The 19070-nt window shown below is 37.6% G+C and overlaps 1 protein-coding gene across 1 annotated transcript in view; it reads right to left on the bottom strand.

Annotated features, from left to right (window-relative positions):
• The window catches only part of Sec16 (endoplasmic reticulum export factor secretory 16), a 627195-nt gene that overhangs the window by 269957 nt on the left and 338168 nt on the right, over window positions 1-19070 (bottom strand). Inside the window, exons 19-21 of the mRNA XM_090400384.1 lie at window positions 11948-12065; window positions 7624-7735; window positions 3519-3624 (exon numbers count right to left, since the gene is read on the bottom strand). Of these exons, the coding sequence (XP_090256510.1) occupies window positions 3519-3624; window positions 7624-7735; window positions 11948-12065 (336 nt within the window). The remainder of the gene's footprint in view (window positions 1-3518; window positions 3625-7623; window positions 7736-11947; window positions 12066-19070) is intronic.

Below are 19070 nucleotides of genomic sequence, written 5' to 3'. Positions count from 1 at the left end.
CACCGGCTTATGTTTCTGCAAAAGGATCTTCAGAGCATCTACGATTTTTTGGCAGAATTCCTAACAACTGCACTGTAGGAATTTATTAGTTATGTCTGCATTTTATCTCTTCAGGTTTTGTGAATATTTACTTTTAATCAGTCTTGGACTTTTCCTTCTTAGAGAATAGTGGATGGTCAATGTATCTTTTCTATACTGTCAAGGATATTAAGTATTTTAATGATTTTATTTTCCTTCAGTGAGGACAGAAATATATATCTTATATATTAACAGATCCAGAGGCAAGTTCTTTGTTCTCTGGGGGAGTCAGATCATTATTTTTCAACTGGCAGTAGTAGAATCGTTGTTGGTGTTTTAGGAATGAATCCATATCCACTTTTTTCTCTGATTCACTCCATGAGATTGCAAGTAAATCATATCACTCAACATGATGTAATTGTGAGAGGATCGGGATGTACATGCTATCCTTCTGAGCTTGAGAATATTTGCTATTAATTGTTGGAGTAGATCTGATGCTCTCCCTTGCAATTAGCACATTTGGGTTATTCTTAGTCTTTATTTTCATGCTATTTACAGCTGCCTGTATTGGTCTGTTATCTATTTCCCTTGTGGTGGAAAGCAGCATGAAAATAAAGACTAAGAATAACCCCCAAATGCACTAACTGCAAGGGAGAACATCAAACTTACTCCACTGTTAGTAATAGTAAATCTTCTTAAGCTCAAAAGGACAGTAAAAGTGTCCGAGGATATACTGCTCTTTGGAATGTCCTCCTATTCATCTTCATTTCTGATATTTAAAGCAGCACAAAGGGTTTGGGATAGAGAGCCTAACAAGGCAACTGAGATACCCTACTTTCCCTGATGTTAATGGTTTCAGGATGCTAAATGTATGGATGATAGTCACTATCGTCACTAGGACACCATCTTTATATATGAGAATTCTTATAGCAGACATTCTTTGATGTAATTTGGAGCAAATCACCTTATCAGGAATATCAAGGAGGTAATACTCTGATATTACTTAAAAAAATTGCGTTTCGTGAGGATCGGCATGAGTGGCATTCTCCAGAATCATGCTGCAGAACATAATCACTCCTATTGTTACTGGGAGGATGAATATCTCCTGATTTTTCCACACCTTTTAGATATTTTCCAACACTTGTGAATAAAGAAGGGTGACATTTTCCTGATCAAACTATTCAACTTTTGATTGTGCAATCAGGAAAAAAATTATATTTGTAGGTATGTTTGATGTTTCTTGCTTGTTTATTTTTGCCATCAGTTGATGTGCAAATAGTCTTTGCACTGGGTTGGGGCTTGTTAAGGGCCTCCAATAAACTGGAGGACCAAAGACCCATTTTCATAAAGAGGAAGAATTCAGTAACAGAACTCCCAACACATCATGGAGCCAAGTAAGTGAAACCCTGGATGCCATACCTGTACAACAGTAAATTGTGATTCCTATCCTTGGACCATGAGCAAACAGACATTGCAAAACTGTTGACCTTTACAGGCAATGTAAAGGTCAACCCCATAACCAAATGATCCTGGTCAGACCATCCAAGACTACCTGTTCTTTCCAAAGCGGAGCCAAAGTACGAGGGTGGTCTGAAAAGTTTTCGGCCTAACAATGAAAAAACTAATTCATAATTTCAAAATTATATTTATTTTTCAACATAATCTCCCTTAAAACTAATACATTTATTCCAGCGATGCTCCAGCGCCATTATCTCATCCCTGTAGTTGTTCTCAGTAAGAGCTGCAAAATACCCCTCTACAGCTGCAATCACATCATTTGAAAAAAAATACTGGCCAGCAAGGAAGAGTTTTAGTTTTGGGAAGAGATAGAAGTGGGAGCCAAATCTGGGGAATAGGGTGGATGTTCCAACAATTCATAGTGCAGATCCCTTAATTTTCCCATTGCCAAAACACCTTTGTGGGCAGGTGCACTGTCCTGATGAAAGATGATTTTCTTCTTCTGCAAACAAACAGGGTCTTTTCTCACAAATTTTCCATCTAGGCTGGTTAAAAGATCAGAATAATATTACCCAGTTATTGTTTTACCCTTTTCAAGATAATTAATACACAAAATGCCTTTAGCCAAAGAAAAAAAAACACCAATGCCATGACCTTTCCTGCTGATGAAACAGACTTTGTCTTCTTTGGTGCTGAACAACCAGCTTCTGTCCACTGTTTTGACTGCTTTTTGGATTCTGGTGTGTAATGGTGAATCCAAGTCTCATCCATAGTAATAAATCGATACACAAATTCAGTTTTATTCTTGTTAAAATGCTCCAAGCACTGTTCAGAGATTTTCATGCGAGTGCATTTTTGATCAGCTGTGAGCAAGCATGTCACCCATCTTGTGCAAAGCTTTTTCATTTGCACTTCTTCATGGAAAAAATATCCTACACATTCTTTTGAAATACCTATAATCTCAGCAATTTCATGCACTTTGAGTTGCCAGTCATCCAATACCATATATGCACTTCATCAATGATTTCTGGTGTTGTTACACTTTTTTGGACGTCCTTCACGTGGATCATCTTCAAGGCTGTTATGGCCACGTTTAAACTCGGCAGCCTATTTCTTAATTGTCAAAAATGAAGGGGAAGGGTGTGCCCATAAACTTTTATGAACTTCGAATGAATTTCTTTTGGCATTAACCCTTCCTTTACAAAGAATTTTATAACCGCACAATACTCAATTTTATCCATTTCGAGGCATACAGACAACGCTTTTGCTTCAGACAGCTGTATAAAACAAACTACTTGATAGAATGACTTGCAATTTCACATGGATGCTTATGACAGATGTACCAACTTACAAAAAAAAAAAAATCATGCCACTAGTGTTGCCATCTATGGTCGAAGCCAAGAACTTTTCAGACCACTCTAGTAGTGTAGTACAAGACTATCAGAATATTCTCTCCTTACCAGATATCCACAGATCACACCACCACATAGCAAATATGACAGGTAGGCATCTGATCCCAGTGATAGTGGTCTGGAAAGTAGGCAGTAAAGACTCCAGAGAATAAAGTGAAGAATATGGGATGAAAGAAATAGATAAAAGTAAAAAAAATGAGAAGGGTCAGTATCACCACCAGAAGATAGCCTCCACCAAGAACCCAGTGTAAAAATATGGGAGACAAAAAAAAGAACTATGATTTTTTCTTGGAGCACTACATTAATAGTAAAGAAGTGAACAAACAAATAACAGAACGTGAGAAAAAGTAATATAAATTCCTAGCTGTGGGTTTTGACACCACAAGCCTAATCTATTGTGGTTTGTTTAACACAAAAGACAGGTTATATAGGTCCCATAATTTCCAGACTTGAAGTTTGTAGCAGTTGTATGGTAAAGTAGCTTTTGGCAAGTGTGTAGATATAAATACTCCTGAGAATGACCTGATATAATGGTGAAATATAGAACATAATTTTAAGTTATAAATCAAAAACAGTACATTAATCCATATCTATTATAAAATTACACAATTTGTTATGTCTAAGACTTACTTGTAAATGTGGAAGAATGAAGTCTTGATTGGCAAGTGACTGTGCATATTCATAGATTTCTGAGCACTGAATGGCTTCATTAGAAGCAAACTGGTCAAATGGTAACCTATAAACAAGATTGGTAACTATTAAAAATTGCATAATTTTAAAACTTAAAATGTATTTCTATACTGGTAACTATCAGAACAAAGAAAAGATCACAATCATAAACAGGTGTTTTGTAATCGAATTTTTGAAAACAATCATTCATTATCAGTTAAAACTGAGCTCCATTTCTTGGCGTATGTACTATAGGCACTGCTTTTACTTAATTTTACCATTAAAACGTCTCCATTTATAGCTAAAATGAAAAAAAAAAAATTGAATTGGAAGAAACTTCAATTCAAATTATGAACTGAAATTATAATCGAATGATAACAGATTAATACCTCTTATAATTATTTATATACAAAACAATATTATACCAATCAAAATTGAATTTCTGATTGGCATTGTTTCTGTTGTTTCCACCGTGTCTGCAACAAGTCATGTTATTTATAGAGCTATGGGCATGTCTCCAAGCAACAAAGCTAGTTTCTCACACCATTGCTAATCACACTCTCTGACTAAGAGCATGATTAGTAAAGGGGAATAGCCTGGGATGACCTCTTGTAACTAATATGTTTCTATCATAATGCCTCTTTTCTATCTATCAACCAAGTTTTGCAACCCTCAAGTCCTCACTATCATTGGATGCATGCATTCCACAAGATCATTCACCATTTTGATTACATGCCTATGAATCATTTCCACCTCATCCCCAAAAATCCAGGTGATTAGACCCAGCACAGTAATCCAGCTATGGCCATATAAAGAGGAATGGAATGGAATGAAATGAAATGATAAAGTCCTCATTTTATTTAATGAACGAGGAAATTCTTCCCCTCTTCATTAAAAATTCCCAAGATTTCATTAACTATCAGGATTATTATTAATATTGCTGTGTGGATGCCTCCACGAAGACTGAAGACTCATCATGGGAGACCCAAATTATCTACACAGTCTATCATACTCTCCTTGAACCCATTAAGACAATGCACTCTCAACTGACTATGGTAATCCATTCCGTTCATTCACAACTCTCCAACCAAAAAATCAAGTCCTCACACCCCTACTAACCCACGCCTTTATTCAACTTCCAGGGATAACTCCTCCTTCTGGCCCCTCCAGCCAAGTGCTGACACATTTCCCATGCATCAATCCTATAAAATCCTTTATAGCAACTTAAAATATTTCTATTATATCCCCTCTTTTTCTCCTATCAACTAACTTCTGCAATCCACACATCCCCTCAATCTATCCTCATAGGGAACATTCCACAGACCACTAACCATCCTAATCACACATTTGAAATTTCTACACTGCTTCCTCATCCCCCAGAAACTCAGGAGACCAGACCTGAGCACAGTAATTCAGATGTGGACATATCAAGGCCTTATAAAGAGGAATAACAACTTCCTTATCTCTACTTGTTAATGTGTTCTTCAACAGCCAAGTGAACTTATGGGCTACTGCTGTAGCAACCTTAGCAATATGTCCTCTAAACTTTAACTCTGTCTACCACCACCCCTAAATCTCTAACTTCATCTATTTCCTGGAGTACAGTTCCATCAATGTGTACATAGTTTGCAATCTATTTATCACAAAATGCATAACTATATCCTCTCACATTCTCTCCTTGTAATCATTCGCTGTCAGCGAAGTCTTACTAATGCCTATAACTTTTGGCAAGGCTATACTAAGAAATGATAAAAACTCCCTCTTATTCTTGATACCTCTAGCATTAGTATACATGAACTATAGCATCCCCTTTGGTCCCCAACTACGTTTACTAAAGGAATGTGGTAATCATTACAAGAGTAATGATTACCACATTCCTTTAGTTTTCCCGACTTTGCACTTCCAAACTCTCAGTTAACAATTCATTCAAGAAATGTAACTCTAAGTAAACTTGAATTTTGAGTAAATTTATTAAATCAAAACTTAAGAGTTACAATACTGATTTTCAAAAAGACTGTGCAGACTGACTCAAATTTTCATAACTGAAATGTAAAATAACATTTCTAAGTAAATTATCAATTTCCTGATATGTAACCCCAAAGTGATGTTCAGGCTACTATGACAGGTCTACATAATTAAGTTTACATTATTATTGTCATTTTTAACATTTCATTCTTCTAAGGCACTTCTGAATGAATTCACTTAGACCTTGGTCTTCCTCTGGGTCTTTTTTTCCTGTCATCAAACACCTGTTTTGAAAACCCTTCTCCTCTCATTCTGTTCGAGTGATTATACCTTAGATTAGCCCTAAATGTGGCCAAACCCAGCTGTATCGATATTTCAACAAATTTCAGATACTGGGATCAGTAAGTGATATTCTGATATCACTATGACAGTTTCACAAGATAAAGCAAAATGAACAATTATATTCCACCACTTATTTTCTTCTTCAAACTTTTACTAAAGTACATAAAGCTGTGCTCAAAAGATGAGATCCTGTACTAATACCTATTCTTTATCAACTATACACTATATTCTACTCTGCTAGCACCACCTATAGCATGGAAGCAAACCCATATACAGCCAACTCCGAAAAAAGGTGATAAGTGCATCATCAAACATTGACCTACTGCTCTACTTGAATACTGTCCAGAGTAATGGAAAATTCATCAACAGTGAACTTCTGTGATACCTGGAAAACTATCAACCGATCAGCAACTACCAATGTGGATTTCGAATCAAAATCAACTGTAGATCTTTTGGCCTATATTGCTCACTTCTAGATATATGCCATGGAAGGGTTTGGAGAAATCTGCGCTGTTTAACTTAATATTTGCAAGCAAGCCATTTGACAGGGTCTGGTATTAAGGGTTTCTCAGCAAATGTCATCTTATTGTCTACCTTCCTCCCTTTGGACTGTCAGTTTTCTCTCAGGTTGTTCACACGTAATGGTGAAAGATGTTCTCTCTCTCTTCAGATTTTCTTGTTGATATAGCTTTCCTCGGGAACTTTGTTATGTATATAAATAACGTACATTCACTGACATCAAACCTTATTCACAGTTTTGCTGATAATAGCACTCACCACTCATCCTACTCATATGACATATCTTGTAGTACTAAACATCTCAAGCTTCAAGATAATCTATGACAAGTGCCATAGATGGTGATCTACATACCATCCTTAAATTGAAGCAATGACAACCTAGTCACCTTCAATGCTTCCAAAACAGTTTTGTCTGTTTTCTCATAAAATAAAAAAATAAAAAATTCTTTTCTATTTACGTTTGATAAGACTCAACTTAAAAAGAGTCAAGATCTGTAGAAATCTCAAATTCATCCAAATGTTAGAATACTGCTCTGAAATTTGGGGTGGCACACCTAAGACTGCTGCTGCTCATGCTAACCTAACCTAATTTGGTAAACCGATGACCCCCCCATCTCTCTCTCTCACACAACACAGATGGTCAATTTCTGCATTGTGTCTTTCCTACAAATATTTCCATAACTACTGTTCAACAGAACTAGCATCCATTATGCCCATATTAGTGCAAAACATGAGCAACATCTGCCCAATATCTTTTTGCAGATGAACTGCTGATTCACGAAACCTGCTACTTACAGTCTTATTTTATTCCATCTAATGTGTAGAAGATCCTTCCCAATGAAAGTTCCTCCAAGGGCTATAACCCCCCTCTCAACTCTTTAAAAAAATATCAGAAGAATACTTTCCTCTTCCCTCCCCCCATACCTCTCAGCCAGCACACACACACACAGAATTTACTTGCCATAGGCCTTGCAGCCTCTTGTGTGTGTGAGGGATAAAAAATATTAGAAATGAATACAAATATACCTTCCCAGATATCGTATGGAAATCTTTAAAACAAACGTTAAGAATGCTTACATTTTATTATCAATAACTAAAATTAAATACCAGATACCTAAAAAGTTGAGGGGGGGGTGGGAGGGACCTATGAATTTCATTGTTTTTTTTTTGCATGTGTAAAGGAACAAGGAAGGAGACATTAATAAAATTAAATAAGAGAACAGTAATTAATTCAACTTACATATGATCAGAGCCTAACAGTATTAATTTACTTGATTTGCGAAAATAGGAACCAAAATCCACTTGGGCCATCAAATAGCAGAAGTGAGCAGCTGGTAAACAACCACGAGTGACTGAAAAGAAAGTAACAGTAACATATAAGGAAAATTAATATAGGGATGTGTTGTGTGAACTTTTTATTTTGATGTCATATTTGTTACTTTACTTAATACTAATTACATAGTACAAACTCATATGTTTGCTTCAGAATGACTGAAAATAACTGGTTCTTTTTCAGTCCTTCTTTTGCATAATTTTGCATGAGTGAGAAAATGGGAATTCTTCTTCTTCTTTCACTCTGCCTTATCCCATGTTAAATGTGGTCGGCGCACCAATCTTTAACCTTCCTCTTCCAAGTTCTCCAGTCCAGGGCATCCTTCGGACTCCATCCTTTCTCCCTAAGATCCTCTGTCATCTTATCCCTCCACCTGAGCTTGGGCCTGCCTCTTTTCCTCCTTCCCTCCAACTCCATATACTCCACTCGTTTACCAACATACTCCTCACCCTTCCTCTCAACATGTCGAAACCACCTCAGCCTACTTTCTTGTATCTTCTTGCCAATTGGTCCCACCTTAACTGTCCTTCTCATGTAGTCATTCTTTATCCTGTCCTTCTTTGTCACACCACTCATCCATCTCAACATCCGCATCTCCGCCACCTCCATCTTCCTCTCCTGTGCCTTGGTTATAGGCCATGTCTCCGCACCATGGAGCATCGCTGGCCTCACCACCATCTTATAGAGCTTTCCTTTCCTCTTACAACTCAATCTCTTGTCACACAGGACCCCACTCATCTTCCTCCAATTCATCCAACCGCATGTTATTCGGTGCTGTATTTCCTCGTCCAGGTCCCCATTCCTCTCGACAACCGACCCAAGGTACTTGAATTTCTTCCCTGAAATTAGCCTTTCACCCTGGAGTCGTATGACGATATCCTCGTCACTCCCCGTTGACATATATTCAGTCTTCACCCGGTTAATTCTCATGCGCTCTCCTCCAATGCCTTTCTCCACTCTTCCAGGGTATTTTCAAGCTTCTCTCGGGATGATTCACATAGAACAATGTCATCGGCAAACAGCATGCTCCATGGTGCCTCCTTCTTGACATCCTCCACTAGTACATCCATGACCAGGTCAAAGAGGTAGGGGCTCAGAGCTGACCCTTGGTGTAGCCCTACGACAATAGGGAACCCTTCTGTCATGCCGACACTAGACCTGACCTGAGTTTCTGTTCCCTCATACATCTCCTTCACCAACCTCACATACTTCTCCGACACCCCCTTCTTCCTCATACACTTCCATACCTCCTGCCTGGCCACTCTGTCGTATGCCTTTTCCAGATCTATAAACACCATGTGCAGATCCACTTGCATCTCTATATTTCTCCATCAATCGCCTTAGCACAAATATTGCATCCGTTGTCCCTCTTCCTGGCATAAATCCAAACTGTTCCTCACCAATTTTTGTTTCCTGCCGTAACCTTGCTTCAATTACTCTTTCCAAGTGAGAAAATGGGAATGTGTTCAGTAAATCATTTTCTCATGATTAACCTGTTCTCATTTTATTCCAGCATATACGTCACTGACTTCACAAAGGTGATTTTCGATGATTTTATTACATAAATAACAAAACAAGAAAGATTATTACCAAAACGCATTACTACAAAAAAGAAAAACAAAAATGAATCACCTTTGCAGTAAAGAAATGAATGATAATTAGTAAATAGTCAGACAAGCTATTTTTAGGAATGAATGTGTGCATTTAAGAAAAATAACAAAATGAAACAGTATCAGCAAAGAATAAACAGTAATATGATTTGGAATTATCCTGTACATAGTTTCAGAAATCCCAAAAATTACTTTACAACTAGAGCTAGTTTTTCACTTGATCTAGACAGACTATTCTAACCTCCTTACCGGCCAAGATGGATGAAATAATGAGACCAAATTGCACTTCTTATCCATGTTATTCAACTGGTGTTACAGAATCGTATCCAGATTTAGCTGGACGTCTATAGATGTTATGACTGGTTGGGATGTTAATCTTGTTTTTTCCTTGCTTTTCAATTTTTTTCACAACCCACCTTGGTACAAGGAGGTTTGATGTCAACCAACTCCATGTATTAAGATATGACAAACCAATTAAAAGCAGAGTCTAAGGATACACTTTCTTTTAAGATTTAAAAAAAAATGACAGTCATAATTCTTATGTTTCTGTTCTTATTTTTTTTAAGTTCCATATAATAAAAAAATTAATTAGTTGTGAACAGTCTTATTGGTTGTATAACGTATGTATCGAGGTTTGATGTTTGTTTGGTTGTTTATGATTTTATGGTGCAAAGGCAGCTATGGTCAACACTGCTCCAGTACAGATCATAGCAATATACAAGTTAAAAATAACTTGATAAGTAAACAAAAGCACAAACTGATATAGATAAAATTAGTATATTGTATAAAAGTGTACAATAACAAGTGTAAAAAAGTTGTATAAATGGCAGGTGAAAAAGGTCTATGAAAAACAATTTTAAATAGTTCATAAACAGTAAAGTAAACTTATAGTGGAAAAATATTGGTGCTGATAAAATATGCATGAGTGTACAGGGATCAGACAGATCATTAACATGGCTAAAACTGACAATGCTCATTGATGAAACATGGGCAGTCGATTAAAATATAACTGATGGTTAGTCCGGTACTACAAAACTCACACACAGGCATGTCATTACCCCATAATAGGAAGGTGTGTGTGAGATGACTATGATTTATGCAGAGCCAAGCATGAACAACTTCCTCTTTAAGGACTGTGCATAAACTAGCCTGCCACAATTTAATTTAATATCCAGACCATGGTCTGGATACACACCACAGAATACGGTGCAAGAAAGCCACAGTAATACACCATAAGAAACAGCCCTAAGAAATAAGCCAAACCTTAACAAATTTGGATGCATGAGACTGCCCCAAATTTGGGAGACATACATCCTGAGAACTTCAGCCCAATGGCCAAGAATACCTAATAAAGCCTGTTAGAGAGCACCATCAGGACTTCAGGAAAAAACAGTAGTTTCCTTGCTTCGACCTCATTTGCTGTTTTTAGTGCCTGCGCGCATGTGTCTTAATCTTATGTTCCCATGAAGATGGCAACATAACGTTGCTGAAATATAGGAAATATATATTAAAGTTTTAAAGTTTATTTTAATTTATATTCCAGTATACGTTGTGAATTCCTTAAGTTATTTAATAATCATGTGCAACTAACGTATAAGCCTTTCTACGAGAATCACAATTAATGCTGATGCATATTGTGAAATGATGAAGAAACTCGGACAAAAGCAATCCAGAACAAAAGACAAGGGATCGTGCTTTTGCATGATAATGTACGAGTTCACACTGCAGCTCGAACTGTCTGGCAAATTCAGAAGTTTGAGTGGGAACTTTTCAACCATTTAACTGAACTGAAAAACAGTATGAAGAACTGAATGAGCAACTGAAGAACAGCATGAACCAGTGGTTGAACTCACTGGAGGCAGACATTTTTTGACGCAGATATGAAAAAGCCTGGAGCCATGATAACAAAAATGGCTACTATGCGGAAAAGTAAAGTATGTACATAGGTATTTTGGCATATAATCTGTTTTTTTTTCTAAATCTTGACCAGACGTTACTTTCTGGATTCACCTATACAATCAGCTCTTGATGACATCTCTAAAAAGTCTCCATGATTCACTTAAAAGAGAGATAACATTTTCATGTGTGATCAATCATTAACAGCACTGCAATACCAATCTAGGAGAGAATTTGGAACTAATTACAAACAAACATCTTCTGCATGGATATACATAGCAGCTTTGTTGTTCTCAAATGTCAAAATAATTTATCAAGTATTCAGCTTGCTAGTTCCTTGCTTGTCTAAAACTTCTGCATCTTCCAAAATAGCAAACTCTGAAAACAGATCCTTTAACAAGAAATGCAGTTATTGTAACTGACCAAGTACAATTATACCAGCAATGTCTGTTATTCGGCATTATGCAATCTTGTCAAAGCATGATGGGAAATATAACACTTTTGGAGTGAGTTTTCAGTTTTGTGAATAAATACAATTAAATATTAAAATAACTAACAACACCTGAGCCTTTCTACATGTTTGAATAAATATACTAAACTATTTTCAGGAGTCTATGCTCATGACGTCCAAAGTGAATTGTTACTATCAAAGACTAATTTATATATGAAATGTTTTATACAAAAACACAAGTTGCTATCGTATATCACGTTCCTTCGTAACTTACTTAGTGTGTCACCAAGAGTAGTGATACTTCGAGAGTCAACCTCTGGACGGGATGATGGATTGGACAGGATCATAGCTAAGTGAGGCCGCCAATCACCCCACTTTTCATCAGCAATACACTAAAAAAAATTATTTAAAATAGATAAGCAAATACTTTGTTTTATATAAATGCTCTGAAACCCTATTTTAAATTAAAATCAGAAAACTTCTCTTATTTGATCAGTTTTAGTGTTCATGTGTAGAGGCTTAAAGTGCTGTAAGGACATCATGTTGGAGGCTTAATGGATTTTTTACAACACTCAAAAAGAATTAAAATAGAATTTAATACTTCCTATATTTCGTCCTAGTCACTAGGACATCTATGGGGATTACAAAAACAATTAATGTAACATGCACACACAATTCTTACAATACTAAGCCCAACCACGTGGGTGACACTAAAGTTTTATCTAGGTGGAGTGCCCTCTAAGGGCGGTAGTAGGTGGCCTGGAATGTAAGGTGGGACCTCTGGTGATGAGTGTTTCCCAAATCTTCAGAAGCTTAATGCAACCGTATTTATTAAGATTTGGTTGGTTTCTGAGAGCTGCTGCTGCTGCTTCTAAGAAAAGTCTCTCTTTCTTGAATTTGCTGTGGTGGAGCATGGTGGTTTTCTTCCATGATACTCTGTGGGTGGTGTCCAAAACATGGTCAGCCAAGACTGAATGGCCATAGTTGTGTTTACAGATGTAAGACACAACTATGGATGCTGATCTGCCTGTCTGTCCAAAGTACGCCAGCCTGCAGGAACAGGGTACTTTGTAAACTCTAGGCAGCGAGAGAGGAAGGAGCTGATCTTTCGTAGAACGGATAAGGGTAGCAAGTTTGCGGTAGGGCTTATATGCTGTGTGTAGGTTGTACTTTTTTAGTATCTTGGCTATTTTTTCAGATGTGCCATGGATGTAGGGTATGGTGATGGCATTTTTAAAATCTTGTTGATGAGAAGGACAGGGAATGGGGGAGGAACTGATTATTTTTTTGATACTGTGTACGCTGTAGCCATCTGAGAGGAAAGTGTTGTGTATGTGGGTTCAGTAATAAGGGCGGTTCCACTGGAACAAAGATTGTGGGCTCTCTTAGTAAGAGTTTTGATGATGCCATATTGTTGTGAGGGGTGGTGGTGGTGGGAGAGTTTGTGAATGTATCTGCCTGTGTGTGTGTGGGTTTTCTGTATAGAGTGAAAGCAAGTGTATCATTAGGCAGGCGTGTGACTAAGGTGTCTAGGAAGGGTAAACAGTTGTTCTTTTCCTTTTCCATAGTAAAGATTCTTGGATGTAGGCTATTAAGATGACTGAGGAAGGAGTCTAACGTGTCTGGGCCATGAAGGCCAAATAGAGAACACATCATCTACATATCTTAGCCAGATAGAAGGTTTGAGTGGGGCTGAGTCTATGGCTCGTTTTTCGAAATCTTCCATATAGAAATTGGCAAGGGGAGGTGAGAGGGGGAACCCATGGCGGTTCCCTCTATCTGCTTGTAGATTTTGTTCTTCCAAGAGAAATATCCAGAGTTAATGGCAAAGGAAAAGAGATCTAAGATGTCAGGGGGAAAAAAGTTTTCTAAGAGAGATAAGGTGTCAGTTAAGGGAATATTGGTAAACAAAGAGGAGATATCAAAGCTTACCAATATGTCTGCATTATTCAAGGTTAAATTTTCTGTGAGGGCTTTAAAGTGGGTTGAGTTTTTTATATTTCAGACCTATAGTAGATGCCACCAATGAACCTTGCTACAGACTGTCTAAACAGCTGGCCAACTCTCTGACCCCCCCACCCCAACCGGAAGGTCCACTTCCTATATAAAAAACTCGGCCCACTTTAAAGCCCTCACAGAAAATTTAACCTTGAATAATGCAGACATATTGGTAAGCTTTGATATCTCCTCTTTGATTACCAATATTCCCTTAATTGACACCTTATCTCTCTTAGAAAACATTTTCCCCCCTGACATCTTAGATCTCTTTTCCTTTGCCATTAACTCTGGATATTTCTCTTGGAAGAACAAAATATACAAGCAGATAGAGGGAACCGCCATGGGTTCCCCCTCTCACCTCCCCTTGCCAATTTCTATATGGAAGATTTAGAAAAACGAGCCATAGACTCAGCCCCACTCAAACCTTCTATCTGGCTAAGATATGTAGATGATGTGTTCTCTATTTGACCTCATGGCCCAGACACGTTAGACTCCTTCCTCAGTCATCTTAATAGCCTACATCCAAGAATCCAGTTTACTATAGAAAAGGAAAAGAACAACTGTTTACCCTTCCTAGATACCTTAGTCACACGCCTGCCTAATGATACACTTGCCTTCACTGTATACAGAAAACCCACACACACAGGCAGATACATTCACAAACTCTCCCACCACCACCCCTCACAACAATATGGCATCATCAAAACTCTTACTAAGAGAGCCCACAATCTTTGTTCCAGTGGAACCGCCCTTATTACTGAACTTAACCACATACACAACACTTTCCTCTCCAATGGCTACAGTGAACACAGTATCAAAAAAAAATCAGTTCCTCCCCCATTCCCCGTCCTTCTCGTCAACAAGATTTTAAAAATGCCATCACCATACCCTACATCCGTGGCACATCTTAAAAAATAGCCAAGATACTAAAAAAGTACAACCTACACACAGCATATAAGCCCTACCGCAAACTTGCTACCCTTATCTGTTCTACGAAAGATCAGCTCCTTCCTCTCTCGCTGCCTGGAGTTTACAAAGTACCCTGTTCCTGCAGGCTGGCATACTTTGGACAGACAGGCAGATCAGCATCCATCCACCTGGAGGAACACAAGTCTTACATCTGTAAACACATCTATGGTCATTCAGGCTTGGCTGACCATGTTTTGGACACCACCCACAGAGTATCATGGAAGAAAACCACCATGCTCCACCACAGCAAATTCAAAAAAGAGAGACTTTTCTTAGAAGCAGCAGCTCTCAGAAACCAACCAAATCTTAATAAATACGGTTGCATTAAGCTTCCGAAGATTTGGGAAACACTCATCACCAGAGGTCCCACCTTACATTCCAGGCCACCTACCTAGAGGGCGCTCCACCTAGATAAGACTTTAGTGTCACCCACGTGGTTGGGCTTAGTATTGTAAGAATTGTGTGTGCATGTTACATTAATTGTTTTTGTAATCCCCATAGATGTCCTAGTGACTAGGACGAAATATAGGAAGCATTAAATTCTATTTTAATTCTTTTTGAGTGTTGTAAAAAATCCATTAAGCCTCCAACATGATGTTGATCAGTTTTAGACAAAACTGCATGATAAGTAACACTTAGAAAATCAACTGTGTTATATTTATTGTGAATATATGCATTCATCTTCATTTGGCATGGCAGATTTTATGAATTTTATTATCATTTAAGAAACTACAACTGTATTATGTTATGTTACTGAAGTGGCATAATTAGCATAAGTAGAACATTTAAATACCTAGTTTACCAGAAATACTGTTACAACTTGAAAACCACATAAACCTTTAATCTATCAGTAAATCATTTACAGCTTTCCATACAAAGAAACTACATGCATGACCTGTATATAAAGCATTCAATGTTCAAAATGTTCCTCTTTTGCCTTCACGCATGTCCAAAAATAGTAAAGTCTCATGAATAGAAGGATATGATTGACACAGATAGGCTAGTCAGGGATTGTTATGAGGAAGAGAATTGGAAAGGGTTGATAAAACAAGAGGCCATCACTGGAAACTATATAAGGAAGGTGTTAGCAGAGGAGTGAGGCACAGGTTCTTTACATGGGGAGTGGTTGGTGAGTGGAATGCATTGTCTGAATGTGTTGTGAATGCAGACACAGCATCAGTTTAAGGCACAGCTGGATGAGGCATTGTGGGCAATAGTGTGTACCTCCCACGATAAATCTTTGACTCCATGGAGGTCAGATGTTATTTTTTCAGGAAATTATAATGATTAATCAATATTATAAGTGGAGAGAAGGAGAGGAAGACCCCAACTGCAATGGAAAAACAACATCAAAGACTGGACGGGCAAGAGTCTTACAGAAGCAAAAGATAGAGAGGCATGGAAGTATTAATTAGTTATAATTAATATTGATTAATCTAATCCTGTGGACTCCTCTATTAAAAGGGTTGCAGCTTGATGAAGTCTGCTTCCATGCTTCTCTACCTTTTGCTTATAAAATGTGCCATTATGTCCCAATGGGACATAATGGCACATTTTATAAAATTAATTTGTGTTTTTAAAATTACAAAATTTTACCAAATTTTACAAATTAATTTTATAAAATGTGCCATTATGTCCCATTGTGGATGGCATTGATTCTCACATTCAAAGTAGCCAAACATTTAACCGAGAACTCTCACAATGTACTGGCAATGCTCCTTCACACATAAAAAAAAAAAACTCGGTCCACTTTAAAGCCAATACAGAAAACTTCACACTCCAAAACAATGATAAATGGTCAGTTTTGATGTCTCCTCTCTATTCACTAATGTCCTACTCAAAGACACCTTAGACCTTATTCAAGTTTATTTCCTCCTGATATCTCAGCTCTGGTTCAGTTCACCATGAACTTTGGCTATTTCATTTGGCAAGGAAAATTCTACAAACAGAAGACACAGCCATGAGTTTTCCACCCCCTGGCCAACTGATGGAGACTTCTGAAGAAAAAGCCTTAAATTCTGCCCCACATAAACCCAGTTTGGCTATGCTATGTAGATGATGTGTTCTCCATTTGGCCACATGGCCTTGGATCCTGATATCAACATCTCAGGATCAAGTTTACCTTAGAAAAGGAAAACAACAGTCTTCTCTTCCTAGACACTAATTACATACCAGCCTGACAGATCTCATGCCAGCAGTCATCCCCCCCCCACACACACACACATACACTATACAACTCTATACAACAGGGAAAAATTAATCAGTCCTCACAACAGTGCACTAACTACTGAACCTTACCACATTCTCAACACTTTGTTAGCCAATGGCTACAACCCCCCCCCCAAAATATTAAAACCCTGTAACCCCAATCTCCTTCCTTTCCTCCCCCCCCCCCATTCGGAGCAGAGATTACACAAAATCTATCGCCATTCCATACATCTGGGGCACATTTGAAAATCCTAAAGAAATACAACCTTACAGACCACATTAAAAAAACTAGCATTCCTTATCTGTTCCCCATTCGGAGCAGAGATTACACAAAATCTATCGCCATTCCATACATCTGGGGCACATTTGAAAATCCTAAAGAAATACAACCTTACAGACCACATTAAAAAAACTAGCATTCCTTATCTGTTCCAAAGACCAGCCACATTTCCTAGACCTAGCAGGTGTCTACCAAGTCCCTTGTAACTGTAAAAACTGGTCTACTATGGCCAAACAGGCAAGACAACCAATATCAGAATTTCTGAACACATGGACTGCATTCGTTTCCATCATTACAGCCACTCTGGTCTTGACCATACTTTGGACACTCACCATAGAATATGATGGAAGAAGGCCAATCTATTGCACTGCTCAGTTATTGAATAATGCCTTCACATATGGGGTGGGGCCCTAAAAGCTTCTTCAAAATGCTTGATTCAATACAGAGATGGGTCATTAATAAGACTTATGAATGACCCATCTCTTACCAACTCACTCCCCACACTTTCGTACAGATGTTTGGTTTCTGCACTGTGTATTCTACAAATATTTCCATGGGAAATGTTCATCTGAAATAGCTTCAATAATTCCCCACTTAGTACTAAGCTCGTTGGAACATGTGCAGCTGCTGCTGCTCAACATCATCCCTTCAGAGTGCACCTTGAAACCTAGAACAGATTTCTTTTCCTCCTCCTTCATCCCTGCAACATCTGTATTGTAGAACAGTCTTCCTCCTGTTGTGTTTACCAAGGAATACAATATACAGTCTTTTAAATCAAATGTAAACAAGTTCCTCTTTTCCCAACCCACTACCCATATATGGTACTAATGTACTATAGGGTGGTATTAATGCACCAACCTCCCATGTATGGGCTCAACATAAAAATAAATAAATAAATAAAAACTGCAGCAAATACAAATATCAGAGCTATTTCATGGAATCTGCCTCAGCCCTGAAAAACTTTCCAAAACCTCAACAAATTTGGATGCATGAAACTGCCCCAAATTTGGGAAACACTCATCCTCAGATCTTCAGCACAACGGTCAAGGCTACCCAATTTATCCCACTAAGGGTCGCCATTTAGGACTCTAGGCCTGACATTGGTTGCCTTTCTTCAACCTCATTTACCCAATGTTAGTGCCTTAATGCACATCATTGTTTTGTGATCCTTTTGTTGTATAATGAAACCCGTGGAGCATTCATGACTAAACATACACACATAACCACAGTAATAAGATTTTTTTTTTTAATAAGTAAAGATTTCATACTAAGTATCATAAGACATCTTCAGTACAGTTAATTCAAACAATACTAGGAATCACATACAGTTAGGGCACATGCTTACAATGGATCACGCTCTGTGTGCAGTAGCGTGTTATAGAATTAAATTATGGACAAGGGGGGGGGGTCAATGTTTCTTTCAATATATAAAATCTAAATATGGAATGCATTTAGGTGAAATGGCAAACTCAAAAAGGTGAAATGGATAAAAGCATTTGAAAAAAGTAATATTAATCTACATAAAAAATGCCTTACTTTGCTAAATTGTTCCAAGAAAAATACCAACAAATTACTGACCGAAAAATGAGTTGTCAACTTATCTAGCAGTCCACTAAACAGAAGATGAATTTAATGTTCTAGCAAGAAGTCATAAGTTTGCCATTTCACCTAAATGCATTCCATATTTAGATTTTATACACAACATTGAAAGAAACATTGTGCACCTGTCCAATACTAAAGCCAATAGACTACGTTTCAAAATTGCAAAAATAGTCTATAATGCCAAAACCTTCAGATTTGAATATCCACCATCAGAATTGAAAGCTCTTACCTCCTTAAAACATAATAGAAACATAATCATTACCAGAGCCGACAAACGAAATACCACTGTTGTCCTAGATACCAATTCATATGACCGAAAAATGAATTTATTACTCTGAGA

Source organism: Typopeltis vanoorti, chromosome 1, assembly GCF_054136105.1.
Source record: "Typopeltis vanoorti isolate ZY-2024b chromosome 1, IOZ_Tvanoo_1.0, whole genome shotgun sequence".
In the NCBI taxonomy this organism is placed as follows: domain Eukaryota; kingdom Metazoa; phylum Arthropoda; class Arachnida; order Uropygi; family Thelyphonidae; genus Typopeltis; species Typopeltis vanoorti.
This window is presented reverse-complemented; position numbering and strand designations above follow the sequence as displayed.